General features: G+C 40.1%; 1 protein-coding gene across 2 annotated transcripts in view; it reads right to left on the reverse strand.

Moving 5' to 3' along the window:
• The window catches only part of ruvbl2 (RuvB-like AAA ATPase 2), a 71,688-nt gene that overhangs the window by 13,903 nt on the left and 43,512 nt on the right, over window positions 1–14,273 (reverse strand). For both annotated transcript variants that reach the window (XM_028813702.2, XM_028813703.2), the window contains exons 11-13: window positions 13,323–13,441; window positions 13,070–13,189; window positions 2,298–2,427 (exon numbers count right to left, since the gene is read on the reverse strand). In XM_028813702.2, the coding sequence (XP_028669535.1) occupies window positions 2,298–2,427; window positions 13,070–13,189; window positions 13,323–13,441 (369 nt within the window). The remainder of the gene's footprint in view (window positions 1–2,297; window positions 2,428–13,069; window positions 13,190–13,322; window positions 13,442–14,273) is intronic.

Genomic DNA, 14,273 nt, shown 5'->3' on the forward strand with positions numbered 1-14,273 from the left:
AAATAAACGTGTATTGTAATTGCAACAATTTTCTGGGAGAAATGGTGCATTGTCTGGGAAAATTCCACGGGTGCTGATAAATTCGGCCATGACTGTATATATGTATGAATATCCTCTTTAATAAAATCCCTGTGTGCGTCCATGTGTCCGTGTGTGTGTCTTCTGGCGAAGTGCGCATGCGCGGGACATGGTGCGATGCTTCAAAGACCGCCTGACGCGTCACGCAAGACAGAGAGGGTGGGACCTATAAAATATCGTGCGGCCAATCCAATCGGATTTCGGTAAATGAGGGAAGACCTAAAACATAACGCACGAAAAATCCAATTGGGTACGAGACGCGGAGACCAGCTTCCCCAAAGAGGTGGGATTAGTGTTTGTTGTTGTGCAAGTGTTCCCTCTGAGGAAGTCAGATTTGCGATTAACAAACTTGGCCGTGTAAAGTGTTTTCCTAAATATACGAATTTTCATGATATTACAATAGGATGACTTTTAAAAGTAGATTTATTTTCACGCACATAAAATCCATTGCTGGGGAGATGCCATACATACAATAATCAGCTACACGCCAGCACAGATTAAAATACTTGCTGGAGAGACGTATTACTGTGAGAGAAAATTAAAGGCACACAATACAGTGACGCATATTATAGCCACATACAAGCCAGTATTACTGTAACAGAAAATAGACGGTCCTTTGCCATTTAATATAGACTGTTCCTACTAATGTTTATGCACTACTATTCTAGCGCCCGTTATTGTAACGGGCTTAATGTCTAGTATTATATAAATGATTTGGATAGGAATATAATTAATAATCTGATTTGTAGATAATACCAAAATAGGTGGATTAACAGATTATTTGGAATTTGTTATATCATTACAGAAGGACTTGGACAGCATACAGGTTTGGGCAGATTTGTGGCAGATGAAATTTAATGTCAGTTAATATAAAAGATTACACATAGAAAGTAAAAATGTTAGGTTTGAATATACAATGGGAGGTCTGAAAATCTAAAATACACCTTTTGACAAGGATTTAAGAGTTGTAGTGAACTCTACACTATCAACTTCTGAGTCATTAAGGAGGTTAACAGAATGTTAGGTTATATTGCACGATACTAGAGTACAAGGTCAAGGAGGTTATGCTCAAGCTTTGTTACATACTGGTGATGCCTCATCTGGAGTACTGTATGCAGTTTTGGTCTCCAGGCTACAAAAAGGACATAACAGCACTAGAAAAATAAAAAGCTGTTTCTAGGGTACATGGGATGAATTATGAAGAAAGATTAAAACAGCCTTTTCAGTTTAAGCAAAGGAAGATTAAGAGTAGACATGATTGAAGTTTTTAAAATTATGAAGAGTATACAATAGATCAAGTCTATTATTTTAAAATGAGTTAATGAAGAACACGGGGACACAACTGGAAACTGCAAGAACATCTTGCTGCAGATGGTGTATCTGTACATCATTCTACAATTCAGCGTAATTTGCACAAAGGACATCTGTATGGCAGGAGGATGAGAAAGAAGCCCTTTCAGCACTCACGCCACAAACAGAGTCGCTTGTTGTATGCAAATGCTCATTTAGACAAGCCAGATTCGTTTTGGAACAAAGTGCTTTGGACTGATGAGACAAAAATTGAGTTATTTGGTCATAACAAAAAGTGCTTTGCATGGCAGAAGAAGAACACCGCATTCCAAGAAAAATACCTGCTACCTACTGTTAAATTTGGTGGAGGTTCCATCATGCTGTGGGGCTGTGTGGCTAGTTCAGGGACTGGGGGCTTGTTAAAGTCAAGGGTACAATGTTCTGGAATGGCTGTCAGAGTCCTCTGACTTGAATATCATCGAAAATCTATGGGATGATTTGAAGCAGGCTGTCCATGCTCGGCAGCCATGAAATATAACTGAACTGGAGAGATTTTGTATGGAAGAATAGTCAAAAATACCTCCATCCAGAATCCAGACACTCATCAAAGGCTACAAGGAGGCGTCTAGAGGGTGTTGTATTTGCAAAAGGAGGCTCAACTAAGTATTGATGTAATATCTCTGTTGGGGTGCCCAAATTTATGCACCTGTCAAATTTTGTTATGATGCATATTGCATATTTTCTGTTAGTCCAATAAACTTAATGTCACTGCTGAAATATTACTGTTTATCATAAGGCATGTCATATATTAAAAGGAAGTTGCTACTTTGAAAGCTCAGCCAATGATAAAAAAAAAAAATCCAAAGAATTAAGAGGGGTTCCCAAGCTTTTTCATGACTGTAAATAGAACATAGTTCTCAACTTATTACCTTACGCTTCCTGCAGACTAGGTTGGCAGCTGTAATAAGCTGAATAGAGTAACGAAGGGATGTTTCCAAACCAATGCGTGTCAGTACTGTATAAGCATCATCACTCATTTCCACATCTTCCTCTTCACAACTATGTAGAACATGGAAGAAGATAAAAATTTTGTATAAGTAAAACAGTTGCTCATGAATATTGAAAACAAAAATGCAACTTATTTCTTTTCATAGAACGCATCTGCAATGAGTAATTTAAATATTGATTAGTTTTTAACAAAATTCAGAGTTATAAGTGACCAAAACCTGTTCCAGCAACATTTGGTGCAATGCACGAATGCACTAATCCACTGTTAAGCCAACTCTCATACTGCCCAGATATGGACAGAGAGCCAATTCAAAGTCACTAGTTGAACTATTCTACACATCTCTGGAGTTATGGGGAGAACACCTGAGAATCAAGAGCGATATACAAACAGACAGACAAAGGGAGAGCATCCAAGCTTCACACAAACAGCAATGTTATGTTACTGTTGCTTGTGGTCTTAAAATACATGGCTCTCAATCACCATACTTTAAAAAAGATATAGCTATTATTTGTGCCTATTCCTTTTTCTTTTTATTCTTTTCTATAAAGCTTTAATTATCAGCTATTTTTCAGAAATTAAAAGTCCTATTTTTCAGTATTTATGACCTACAGCCTTTCAAGGCATCTATTAATGTTCTGCCGTCACATGAGTAAAATAAACAAGAGTCCAAATATATAACTGGTACACTAAAGTGGAGTTTTAAATTTTGTATACTAACTACAATCACAATGCATTCCAAGCCTTTTGTAATCTGTTGCCTATGCAAAAAAAATACTCTAACTTCCTTAAGCCTCTCATATCCACCATCCAAATCTAGACAACATCTAATATAATTCACTTTACATACCATCATTAACATATTCATCTTCATTATGGGTTTGCAATAAATGTGTGAAAAAACTACTGGCATGATTTCTTATAAATTATTACAGTAGTTCAATACTGAATTACTATTTTAATTTGAATTTTTCTGTAATTTAATATTGAACAACTTTCAAAATGGATATATTTGGATGTGACTAATCTGTTGGTATTGCTCTCTTGGGATCTACTTCTAATTTTCTGTGTTGAAGAAAAATAGTAAAGGATCCCATCTCTTGATTTTCATTGGACAGATGATCTCATTCTCTTTTTCTAAGCAAAGATGTGCTCATATTCAGTTTTGGAGGTATAATACTGACATTTGATATCCCCTTGATAGTATGGTAAATGATCAGCATTTCTTGCTCATTATAGATAACTTTGAAAATGAGGAAATGGGATGAAAAAAAATATAAGTAATTACAAGGGTAGGAACTTTGAATGTTGGCAGTATGGGGTAAGGGGACAGAGTCAGCTGATACGATGGAGAAGGAAGGTTGATAGATAGATAGATAAGATAGATTAGATAGATAAGATTGTGCGTGCAAGAGACTAAATGGAAGGGGAGTAAGGCAAGGTGCATTCAAATTGTTCTATAATGGTGTGGATAGGAGGAGAAATGGAGTATGGGGTTATTCTGAAGAACAGTATGTCAAAAGTGTTCTGGAGGTGAAAAGAGTGTCAGACAGAGTAATGATTACGAAGCTGGAAATTGGAGGTGTGATGATGAATGTTTTGGTGCATATGCCCGGCAAGTTGGGTGTGCAAAGGATGAGAAAGAAGATTTTTGGAGTGAGCTGGATGAAGTGATGAACAGTATACCCAAGGGACAGAAACTGGTGATTGGAGCGGATTTCAATTGACATGTTGGTGAAGGGAACAGAGAAGACGAGGAGGTGATGGGTAGGTATGGTGTCATGGAGAGGAATGAAGAAGGTCAGAGGATAGTGGATTGTTCCAAAAGGATGGACATGACTGTGGTGAGTATGTATTTTAAGAAGAGGGAGGAACATGGGGTGACGTAAAAGAGTGGAGGAAGATACACACAGGTAGATTACATCCTATGCAGAAGAGTCAATCTAAAGGAGATTGAAGACTGCAAAGTAGTGGCAGGGGAAAGTGTAGTTAAGCAGCATAGGATGGTGATCTGTAGGATGACGTTGGAGATCAAGAAGAGGAAGAGAGTGAGGGCAGAGCCAAGGATCAAATGGTGGAAGTTGAAAAAGGAAGACTGCAAGGTTGAGTTTAGGGAGGAGGTGAGACAGGCACTGGGTGGCAGTGAAGAGTTACCAGACAGCTGGGAAACTACAGCAGATGTAGTAAGGGTGACAGCAAGAAGGGTACTTGGCATGACATCTGGAAAGAGGAAGGAGGAAAAGGAAACCTGGGGGTGGAATGAGGAAATACAGGAGAGTATACAGAGGAAGAGGAGGCCAAAGAAGAAGTGGGATAGTCAGAGAGATGCAGAAAGTAGACAAGAGTACAAAGAGATAAGGCGCAAGGTGAAGAGAGAGGTGGTGAAGGCTAAAGAAAAGGTGTATGATGAGTTATATGAGAGGTTGGACACTAAGGAGGGAGAAAAGGACCTTTACCAATTGGCTAGACAGAGGGACTGAGCTGGGAAGGATGTGCAGCAAGTTAGGGTAATAAAGGATAAAGACGGAAACGTACTCACAAGCGAGGAGAGTGTGTTGAGCAGATGGAAAGAGTACTTTGAGAAGCTTATGAATAAAGAGAACGAGAGAGAGAAGAGGTTGGATGATGTGGAGATAATGAATCAGGAAGTGCAACAGATTAGCAAGGAGGAAGTAAGGACAGCTATGAAGAGGATGAAGAATGGAAAAGCCATTGGTCCAGATGACATACCTGTGGAAGCATGGAGGTGTTTAGGAGAGATGGCAGTGGAGTTTTTAACCAGATTGTTTAATGGAATCTTGGAAAGTGAGGGGATGCCTGAGGAGTGGAGAAGAAGTGTACTGGTGCCGATATTTAAGAATAAGGGAGATGTGCAGGACTGTAGTGACTACAGGGGGATAAAATTGATGAGCCACAGCATGAAGTTATGGGAAAGAGTAGTGGAAGCTAGGTTAAGAAGTGAGGTGATGATTAGTGAGCAGCAGTATGGTTTCATGCCAAGAAAGAGCACCACAAATGCAATATTTGCTCTTAGGGTGTTGATGGTAAGTATAGAGAAGGTCAGTAGAAGTTGCATTGCATCTTTGTGGACCTGGAGAAAGCATAGGACAGGGTGCCTCGAGAGGAGCTGTGGTACTGTATTAGTAAGTCGGGAGAGGCAGAGAAGTACGTAAGAGTTGTACAGGATATGTACAAGGGAAGTGTGACAGTGGTGAGGTCTGCGGGAAGGAGTGATGGATGCATTCAAGGTGGAGGTGGGATTACATCAGAGATCGGCTCAGAGTCCTTTCTTATTTGCAATGGTGATGGACAGGTTGACAGACGAGATTAGACAGGAGTCCCCATGGACTATGATGTTTGCTGATGACATTGTGATCTGTAGCGATAGTAGGGAGCAAGTTGAGGAGAACCTGGAGAGGTGGAGATATGCTCTGGAGAGGAGAGGAATGAAGGTCAGTAGGAACAAGACAGAATACATGTGTGTAAATGAGAGGGAAGTCAGTGGAATGGTAAGGATGCAAGGAGTAGAGTTGGCAAAGGTGGATGAATTTAAATACTTGGGATCAACAGTGCAGAGTAATGGGGATTGTGAAAGACAGATGAAAAAGGGTGCAGCCAGGGTGGAATGGGTTGAGAAGAGTGTCAGGAGTAATTTGTGACAGACGGATATCAGCAAGAGTGAAAGGGAAGGTCTACAGAATGGTAGTGAGAACAGCTATGTAATATGGGTTGGAGACAGTGGCACTGACCAGAAAGCAAGAGACAGAGCTGGAGGTGGCAGAGTCAAAGATGCTAAGATTTGTATTGGGTGTGACGAGGATGGACAGAATTAGAAATGAGTACATTAGAGGGTCAACTCAGGTTGGATGGTTGGGAGACAAAGTCAGAGAGGTGAGATTGCGTTGGTTTGGACATGTGCAGAGGAGAGATGCTGGGTATATTGGGAGAAGGATGCTAAGAATAGAGCTGCCAGGCATGAGAAAAAGAGGAAGGCCTAAGAGAAGGTTTATGGATGTGGTGAGAGAGGACATGCAGGTGATGGGTTTAACAGAACAAGATGCAGAGGACAGAAAGATATGGAAGAAGATGATCCGCTGTGGTGACCGCTAACAGTAACATCCGAAAGAAAAAGACGACAACAAATGCAACCAATGGACAGATATAAACTATATAAACTATCTGGACTGTTGGCATTGGCACCAATATTAATAAGCCCATGTATCGAAGAGGTTGAACTGACCCTTTAAATAGGCTAGGTCAACACCAAAAGTACAGTAATCCCTCCTCCATCGTGGGGGTTGCGTTCCAGAACCCCCCGCGAAAGATGAAAATCCGCGAAGTAGAAACCATATGTTTATATGGTTATTTTTATATTGTTATGCTTGGGTCACAGATTTGCACAGAAACACAGGAAGTTGTAGAGAGACAGGAACTTTATTCAAACACTGCAAACAAACATTTGTCTCTTTTTCAAAAGTTTAAACTGTGCTCCATGACAAGACAGAGATGACAGTTCCGTCTCACAATTAAAAGAATGCAAACATATCTTCCTCTTCAAAGGAGTGCGCATCAGGAGCAGATAATGTCAGAGAGAGAGAGAGAGAAAAGCAAACAAATCAATAGGGCTGTTTGGCTTTTAAGTATGCGAAGCACCGCGGCACAAAGCTGTTGAAGGCGGCAGCTCACACCCCCTCCCTCAGGAGCAGAGAGAGATAGAGAGAGAGACAGATAAAAACAAACAATCAAAAATCAATACATGCCCTTCGTGCTTTTAAGTATGCGAAGCACCGTGCAGCATGTCGCTTCACGAAGCAGCTGCACAGAAGGGAGCAACGTGAAGATAATCTTTCAGCATTTTTAGACGAGCGTCCATATCGTCTAGGTGTGCGAACAGCCCCCCTGCTCACACCCCCTACGTCAGGATCAGAGAAAGTCAGCGCAAGAGAGAAAGAGAGAAAAGTAAGTTGGGTAACTTCTCAGCCATCTGCCAATAGCGTCCCTTGTATGAAATCAACTGGGCAAACCAACTGAGGAAGCATGTACCAGAAATTAAAAGACCCATTGTTCGCAGAAATCCGCGAAACAGCAAAAAAATCCGCGATATAAATTTAAATATGCTTACATATAAAATCTGCAATACAGTGAAGCCACGAAAGGCGAAGCGCGATATAGCGAGGGATTACTGTATTACCTGGTGTAGACTGAATAATTTGCATACTGCAAAGAAATGAGCATGCGAAATATTCAATTACCTGTAATCTATGCCTTCTATCTTTGGTAGTGGGGAATCACCTGCAAGTCTGTTTCTCTTTTCATTTACTATATTTGACACAGCTGAAAAAAGGCATTTACTGTCTACACTAGTATGAGGTGCCGATAGGTACTTGATCGCTGCCTTGGCCAAGGTTGGGAAATGGGCTGCATTGCTTTTCCAATACAGGAGGGTGCAGTTATTTCTGGAGATAGGCTTGCTGAGATAGTTATTCAGTTGAAATAAAAAAATAAATAAAAAATAAAAACAGTAAGTTTACAAACGTTTACCTATACAGTAATCCCTCGCTACTTCGCGGTTCACTTTTCGCGGATTCACGACTTCGCGGGTTTTTAAATACAAGTGATTGCCCGCCTATCGCGGAAGTTATGTTCCAGACCCATCAGCAACAGGAGAAAATCCGCGATATAGAAAGACCATATAAATAAACATTTTTATAGTTTAAGCCTTAAAATACCCATCCCACATGCTTTAAACACATGTAAACTTATAAGACACACTTTGTTAACACATATGATATGTGGATGTCGGGCTAAGGATATGAGTAACATCTCACTATTATAAAACATTTTAACTTCACGCAAGACAAGACAGTGAGACAGGAAAATTGGTGATGTACAGGCTTTTAAATTATTGACAGGCAGAGCGACAAGCAGCACAAAGCCAGCACAAAGTCCACTTCTCCTTAGCGTTCATTCAGCTCCCCACCCCCTTGACAATGCAAACTGCGCCTCCGGGGAGGGGGGTTTGAGCGAACGTGCGTTCAGCCCTCACACACACACTCCTCCTCCTTCCGAACGCGCAGAGTGACAAGCAGGCATTTTGGCAGAAGCAGCACAAACTCCATTTCTGCTCGTGAGTTCAGCTGCCCCCCTTCACAAAGCGAGTGCAGACACATTGACGTCTGATCGCTGCGTGCAGTGTGCAGTGCTGGTCTTCGGTGTTTAAGAATGTAGAAAGTGTTTAAGAGCATAGGAAGTGTTTATAAGAGTGTGGGAAAGGTTAACAAGAGAGTGAGAAAGGTTTATAAGAGTGTGGGAAGGGTTTATAAAGCCTTAAAATATGTATAAATAATAAAATAAATATAGGTCGCTACTTCGCGGATTTTCACCTATCGCGGGGGGCTCTGGAACGTAACCCCCGCGATAGGTGAGGGATTACTGTATTATAATAAAAAATAATAAAATTATTATTAGGTTGACCAGATATGTGGTAAATCTGTACCAACCACCACCATTAATAAAAACTTGTGAAGTAGAAAGCTTGATGTATAATGATTTGGGTTGTATAAAAGGCATTCTATAAAGTGTGATACAGCATAAGCTGTTCTACAATGAAACACTTTGTAACACAGGTGTGCCTTGAAATATTGAGAGACTACTGTGTATTTTAGGGTCATTTTGTTTAAAAGTAATGCTTACATTAAAACTGGAGTAGATCTTGCCTTAAAATCTTTTACAGTTTAGACACAGGAGACACATCTTTCACAATGTACAAAACATGAAGGGGCATTCTAGCATGCAGGTGAACCTGTTCCTTCTTTTGTTAAGTACCCGCTAAATTAAATTCCTCCAATATTTTTCCACAGTGACTCGACGGTCTAAAATGGAAAAACCCACAAACTGTGCCACTACAATAACAGTTTTGTGGGCAATCTGGCAAACAAATTGTAAAAACCTGATAAAAAAGGCGAGGTGATGCCATTAACGTGTTCCTTTTCTTCTCATCTAATGTTTGCGGAGCACTTTGCCCTGCACTCTTAAGTTATGAACGGTCCCAGCAAGCCGCCTCGTAGTGCCTACAGTGAGTTTCCAGCAAATGCACGATGATACTGATTGGATATTAGGAAGCTGCAGTGTATGGCTTGTGTTTTTTTTTTTTTTAATTAAATCCTTAAAGTTTTTTATTCTTTTTTCAATTCGAGACATCAGGGGCCTCATGTATAATGCCGTGCGTAGAACTCACACTATAACATGGCGTAAACACAAAAGCGGGAATATGCATACGCACAGAAAAATCCAGATGCAAGAATCTGTGCGTACGCAAACTTTCACGTTCTTCCACTACATAAATCTCGATCAGCGTGAAAAGTAACGCACGTGCACGCACTTTCTGTCCCGCCCCAAACTCCTCCCAGAATTATACCGCTTTGAATATGCAAATCGATATAAATAGCCTTCTGTGAAAAGACAATGGGAAAAGCTTGGGGGAAAAAATAAGAATTTCAGCGAATACCAAGAAAAACGTACTATTTGTTGGTTTAAACAGTGGTATAATCAACAAAAGAAAGTTGATCGAGTGACATAGTGTCGGAGAAACTCGAAAGCTCAAGTTCACAAAGTCGCACAGTGCCCGGAATAAAAAAAGAAGTTGTCATATATCAAAGTCGGCGTGAAAAAGCGACTCGTAGCGGACCGTCTGAGTGTCATATGAATGCTAATTAGGGTACAGAGAAAAAAAATAGGCACACAGTGGGAAAAAAGCACGAAATGTCAACTTTAATCTCGAAATTTCCACTTTAATCACGTAGTTTACTTTGTCATTAAAGTAGAACATCATAAACTTCACCTTAAAATCGTTTATTTTACTAGTTTCTCAAATCCCATCGTAACTAAAGTAGGACGTTAAATGCTTTGTTCTGTGTTTGATCTTCTATGTGGTCTGTGTGTGTGAATCACTACGTGCTTCCGTTCTTTCTCTTTCTCCGACAGGACACAGAATCCATTACATTTGTGATATTACAGCTCTTTGAATAATTAAAATACTGAGATGTATATGTGATATCTTTTTCATGATGATAGGAATGAAAGCATGTTATTAAACATGGGAACACGGTGGCGCAGTGATTGTTCATATCTCACACAAGAGGCTTACTGCGCCATGCGCGACCATCGATGAAATAATTTATTACAGAAGTACTGTCTCTTTCAAACGTACTAACCTCCAATTCCTGTCCTTACTTTTCTTTCTCCAAATACCCAATCGCCACACAATCAGCTCTGTAATAGACGTTAAGCCATCTGTAAGCTTAGAACGCCGATTCTTCAAAACTTTTAAGGAACATTGAAATATCTTCATAGTACACGTTTAATTATTCTATCCGTCTATCCTTCCAGTGTTGCGTCAGCACCAGCAATAATACAGCGCGAGGCAGGAGCTATCCGTGAACTAGCTAGCGCTGCGGCACCGTGTCCTCACATGTTTAATTATTAACAATACTGATTATTTAAATGAAGTTAAAGTTTTATCTGTATACCATAAGCAACATATTTTGCTGCATTTAATCTTAAAAAATGATATCGTAATCATACGCGCTTTATAAAGTGGCGCAGGTTGTGCAATATTATAACTGTAGTGCAAGTTACAGTGGGGTAATTGTACTTATAAGTACAAACAGTTCTACAAGAAGCACTTGATTGAGTGCGTTTATAGTTCTTGGGATGAAACATTCTGAAACGCAAGGTCTGTACAGGAAAGACTTCGACACGTTTTGTCGTGGCTGAGGTAGTGTGTGCTTGAAACTGTATACCGATAATTCTCTTTCTGATCAGCTGCTGCTGTGATTCCCCACTCTGATACAGTGATATAAATACTCCAAGTGGTGAAGTGAGAGTAATATGGAAAAAGATGATCCGCTGTGGCAACCCTTAACGGGAGCAGCTGAAAGAAGAAGAAGATGCAGTGAGCGTAACAACGCTTAAGCAGTTATGGTATTTGGAATACTATGGCTATTCCCTGGACCATTATATTGCTGCAGGTTAATTACAATCAAATGCATTACACTAATAAACAATATGCAGTTAATTTCAGTGTATTTATAAAGCCGCGTCAGGAATGTGGGTCTAAGAAAGAAAGGGTAACCACACAGGAACAGTAGCACTGCTTTGACGCTGGGTGCCGGCAGTCTGCAAAACCAAGCGGAGAAATTGCATACGCCAAGGTATGAGGTACCATGGAAATGTGCGTGGCTTTATGCCAAGTTTAGGTTTTATACATCGTGATTTGAGCGTGGAAATGTTCGTACGCAACATTTCTGTGCGTACACACCGTTTATACATGAGGCCCCTGGTCGTCCTAATTAGTGTGATTATTGTTAATAATTTTTTGATTCTGTTATTTTTAACTCAGTGGCAGTTGAATGTGGTTTTGCAGCCGCATACAAATTTTCTTGAAGAATTTCTTCATACATCTCCAGCAATGAAGCAGCAACATTTCTCTGAATGCAAATCTTTTTCTCTTGTGGTTCGCTGTTGCTCTCTGCGTGTCCTTCACCAGCTGACATCTCAACCAGTTGTTTCTAAAGTGCTTCTTGTGCTTGTTTTCTGGCATCTTGGTCACAAAACCAATCTTTGTACCGTGGATCAAGGACAGTAGATAGATAGTATAGGGGCTCGGAGAATGCACCACTGAAGCGTTTTGTGACAGCGTCCAAAAGTGCGATTTTCGACATCTGAACTCTGGAACCTGTCTTGCTGCACTTGCTAAGCTTTTAAGCGCTTCAACAGATGGAATTACATCCGCAATTGTTGATGAATGTGCCTTTAGTAAGTTGCTCGAATGGTTTGAGTAATGTTTTCTACAAGTCCCCACTGATGCACCATGAGAGAGGCAGGAAGCTCATATTCAGTACTATATGCAGCAAGAGTGCACACTTCTGATCAACCAGGCTTTTCAGTATATAGTACGTGCTGTTCCGACGAGTTGGCACATCCTGGTGAAGCATTCTTGCTGGGGTACCAAGATCTGTTTGTATTTCTCTCAGCCGCTAAATAGCGAGCTGTGAGTGCTTAAAATGAGTAACTATTCGCCTCCCAATGTAAAACAGTTGGAGATGCTTCTCTGGCTAAACAAGCCTTCATTTACAGCAAGCTGCAAAGTGTGAGCCATGCACCTTAAACTTTTAATGCCACTTTCTCCCATAGCATTTGCCATATTGTGAGCGTTGTCACGAAGCACAACATGAACATTACTTTTTGAAATGTTCCACTTGCTCTTAAATAAGACCTATTTAAAATAAATTTGAATTATATTTGAATAGCAACATTCGATCTGACAGCCCTACTGCTTGCATTTGAGTTTAGGTACATTGCAAACTTAATTCAGAGTTTTAAATATTTCCTATTTAAAACTAATGCCAGGGACTGTCTACTTGTTCATAAAGTCAGCATGTGTTTACCTCATTTGTAGGAGTTAAAATGCAATACTACTATCTCAAATTACAATTGTTAACTTCTTTGAAGGTGAAGAGACTAAGCAATAGAAGGCTGCCCAGTAGCTTCCTACTACTCAATCTGTGAAAAGGATGAAGTAAACAGATTTGATGGGGTAATTTGCAAACATAAATCCAAATCCACTGCAGCTTTTTAACAGCTGCTTATCCATCCAAATTAAAGATAATATAGCAAAGTACAGTGTAATCTTACCGAATTTTAAGGATTTGTTTAGTTTCTTTCTCATTGTAGGGACTAGTAGAGATAATTAGCAATCTGTCCAAAAGATCTATTGGAATCCCATGGGGACTCTGGTAGTTGGTGCCTCTAATTCTGTTGAATGATAAATAAAAAATTAATCCTTCCTTTTCAGAGTAATACACAAAACACCATTACTTAAATGTCGAACAACATTGTATCAGCTAAATAAGATTCAGAACTACACAATTTTGTACTATGTACATACCTGGTAATACCTCTGTTTGTGGCCATGATCAACACAGGTGCCATATCACTCTCAAGCGCACGATTCAAAAAAGAAAAACATTCAATATCCAGCATGTGCACTTCATCAATAAAGAGAACCTGAATAAAAAACAGGTGAGGAAAACTAAGGTCTTTACTAGTCATTTAACTAACAAAAGTATTATGAAACAGGAAAACTGAGTCACTGATACTGAAACATGAAACAGCATTTCTGGAGAACATTTCATTCCTAAACATAAGATATTTATATGAGCCACTGACATTTTTTGATTACATTAATTCAAAATAAACTGGCAGGCCCTAAAATGTGAATATGCATTGCTGCGATATTGTCACCAGTTTTCCAAAGAGTTAATAAATAAGTTTTAAAAAAAATGTATACATATATACACATATCTCTCTCTCCATGTTATATGGGTTGGAGACGGTGGCACTGACCAGAAAGCAGGAAACAGAGGTGGCAGAGTTAAAGATGTTAAGATTTACATTGGGTGCGACGAGGATGGACAGGATTAGAAATGAGTACATTAGATGGTCAGCATAAGTTGGACGGTTGGAAGACAAAGTCACAGAGGCGAGATTGCGTTGGTTTAGACATGTGCAGAGGAGAGATGCCGAGTATATTGGGAGAAGGATGCTAAGGATGGAGCTGCTAGGCAAGAGAAAAAGAGGAAGGCCTAAGCGAAGGTTTATAGCTGTGGTGAGAGAGGACATGCAGGTGATGGGTATAACAGAACAAGATGCAGAGGACAGAAAGACATGGAAGACGACGATCCGCTGTGGCAACCCCTAATGTGAGCAGCCGAAAGAACAAGATATCTACAGGCTTTTAAATGATCAACGCACAGCGCGACATGCAGATCACGCAGCAGAAAGGACAGCTGTTGTACAGGCGTTTAAATGATCTTCGCGCAGCGCAACATGCAGATCA

The sequence above is a fragment of the Erpetoichthys calabaricus genome, chromosome 11, assembly GCF_900747795.2.
Source record: "Erpetoichthys calabaricus chromosome 11, fErpCal1.3, whole genome shotgun sequence".
NCBI lineage: Eukaryota > Metazoa > Chordata > Cladistia > Polypteriformes > Polypteridae > Erpetoichthys > Erpetoichthys calabaricus.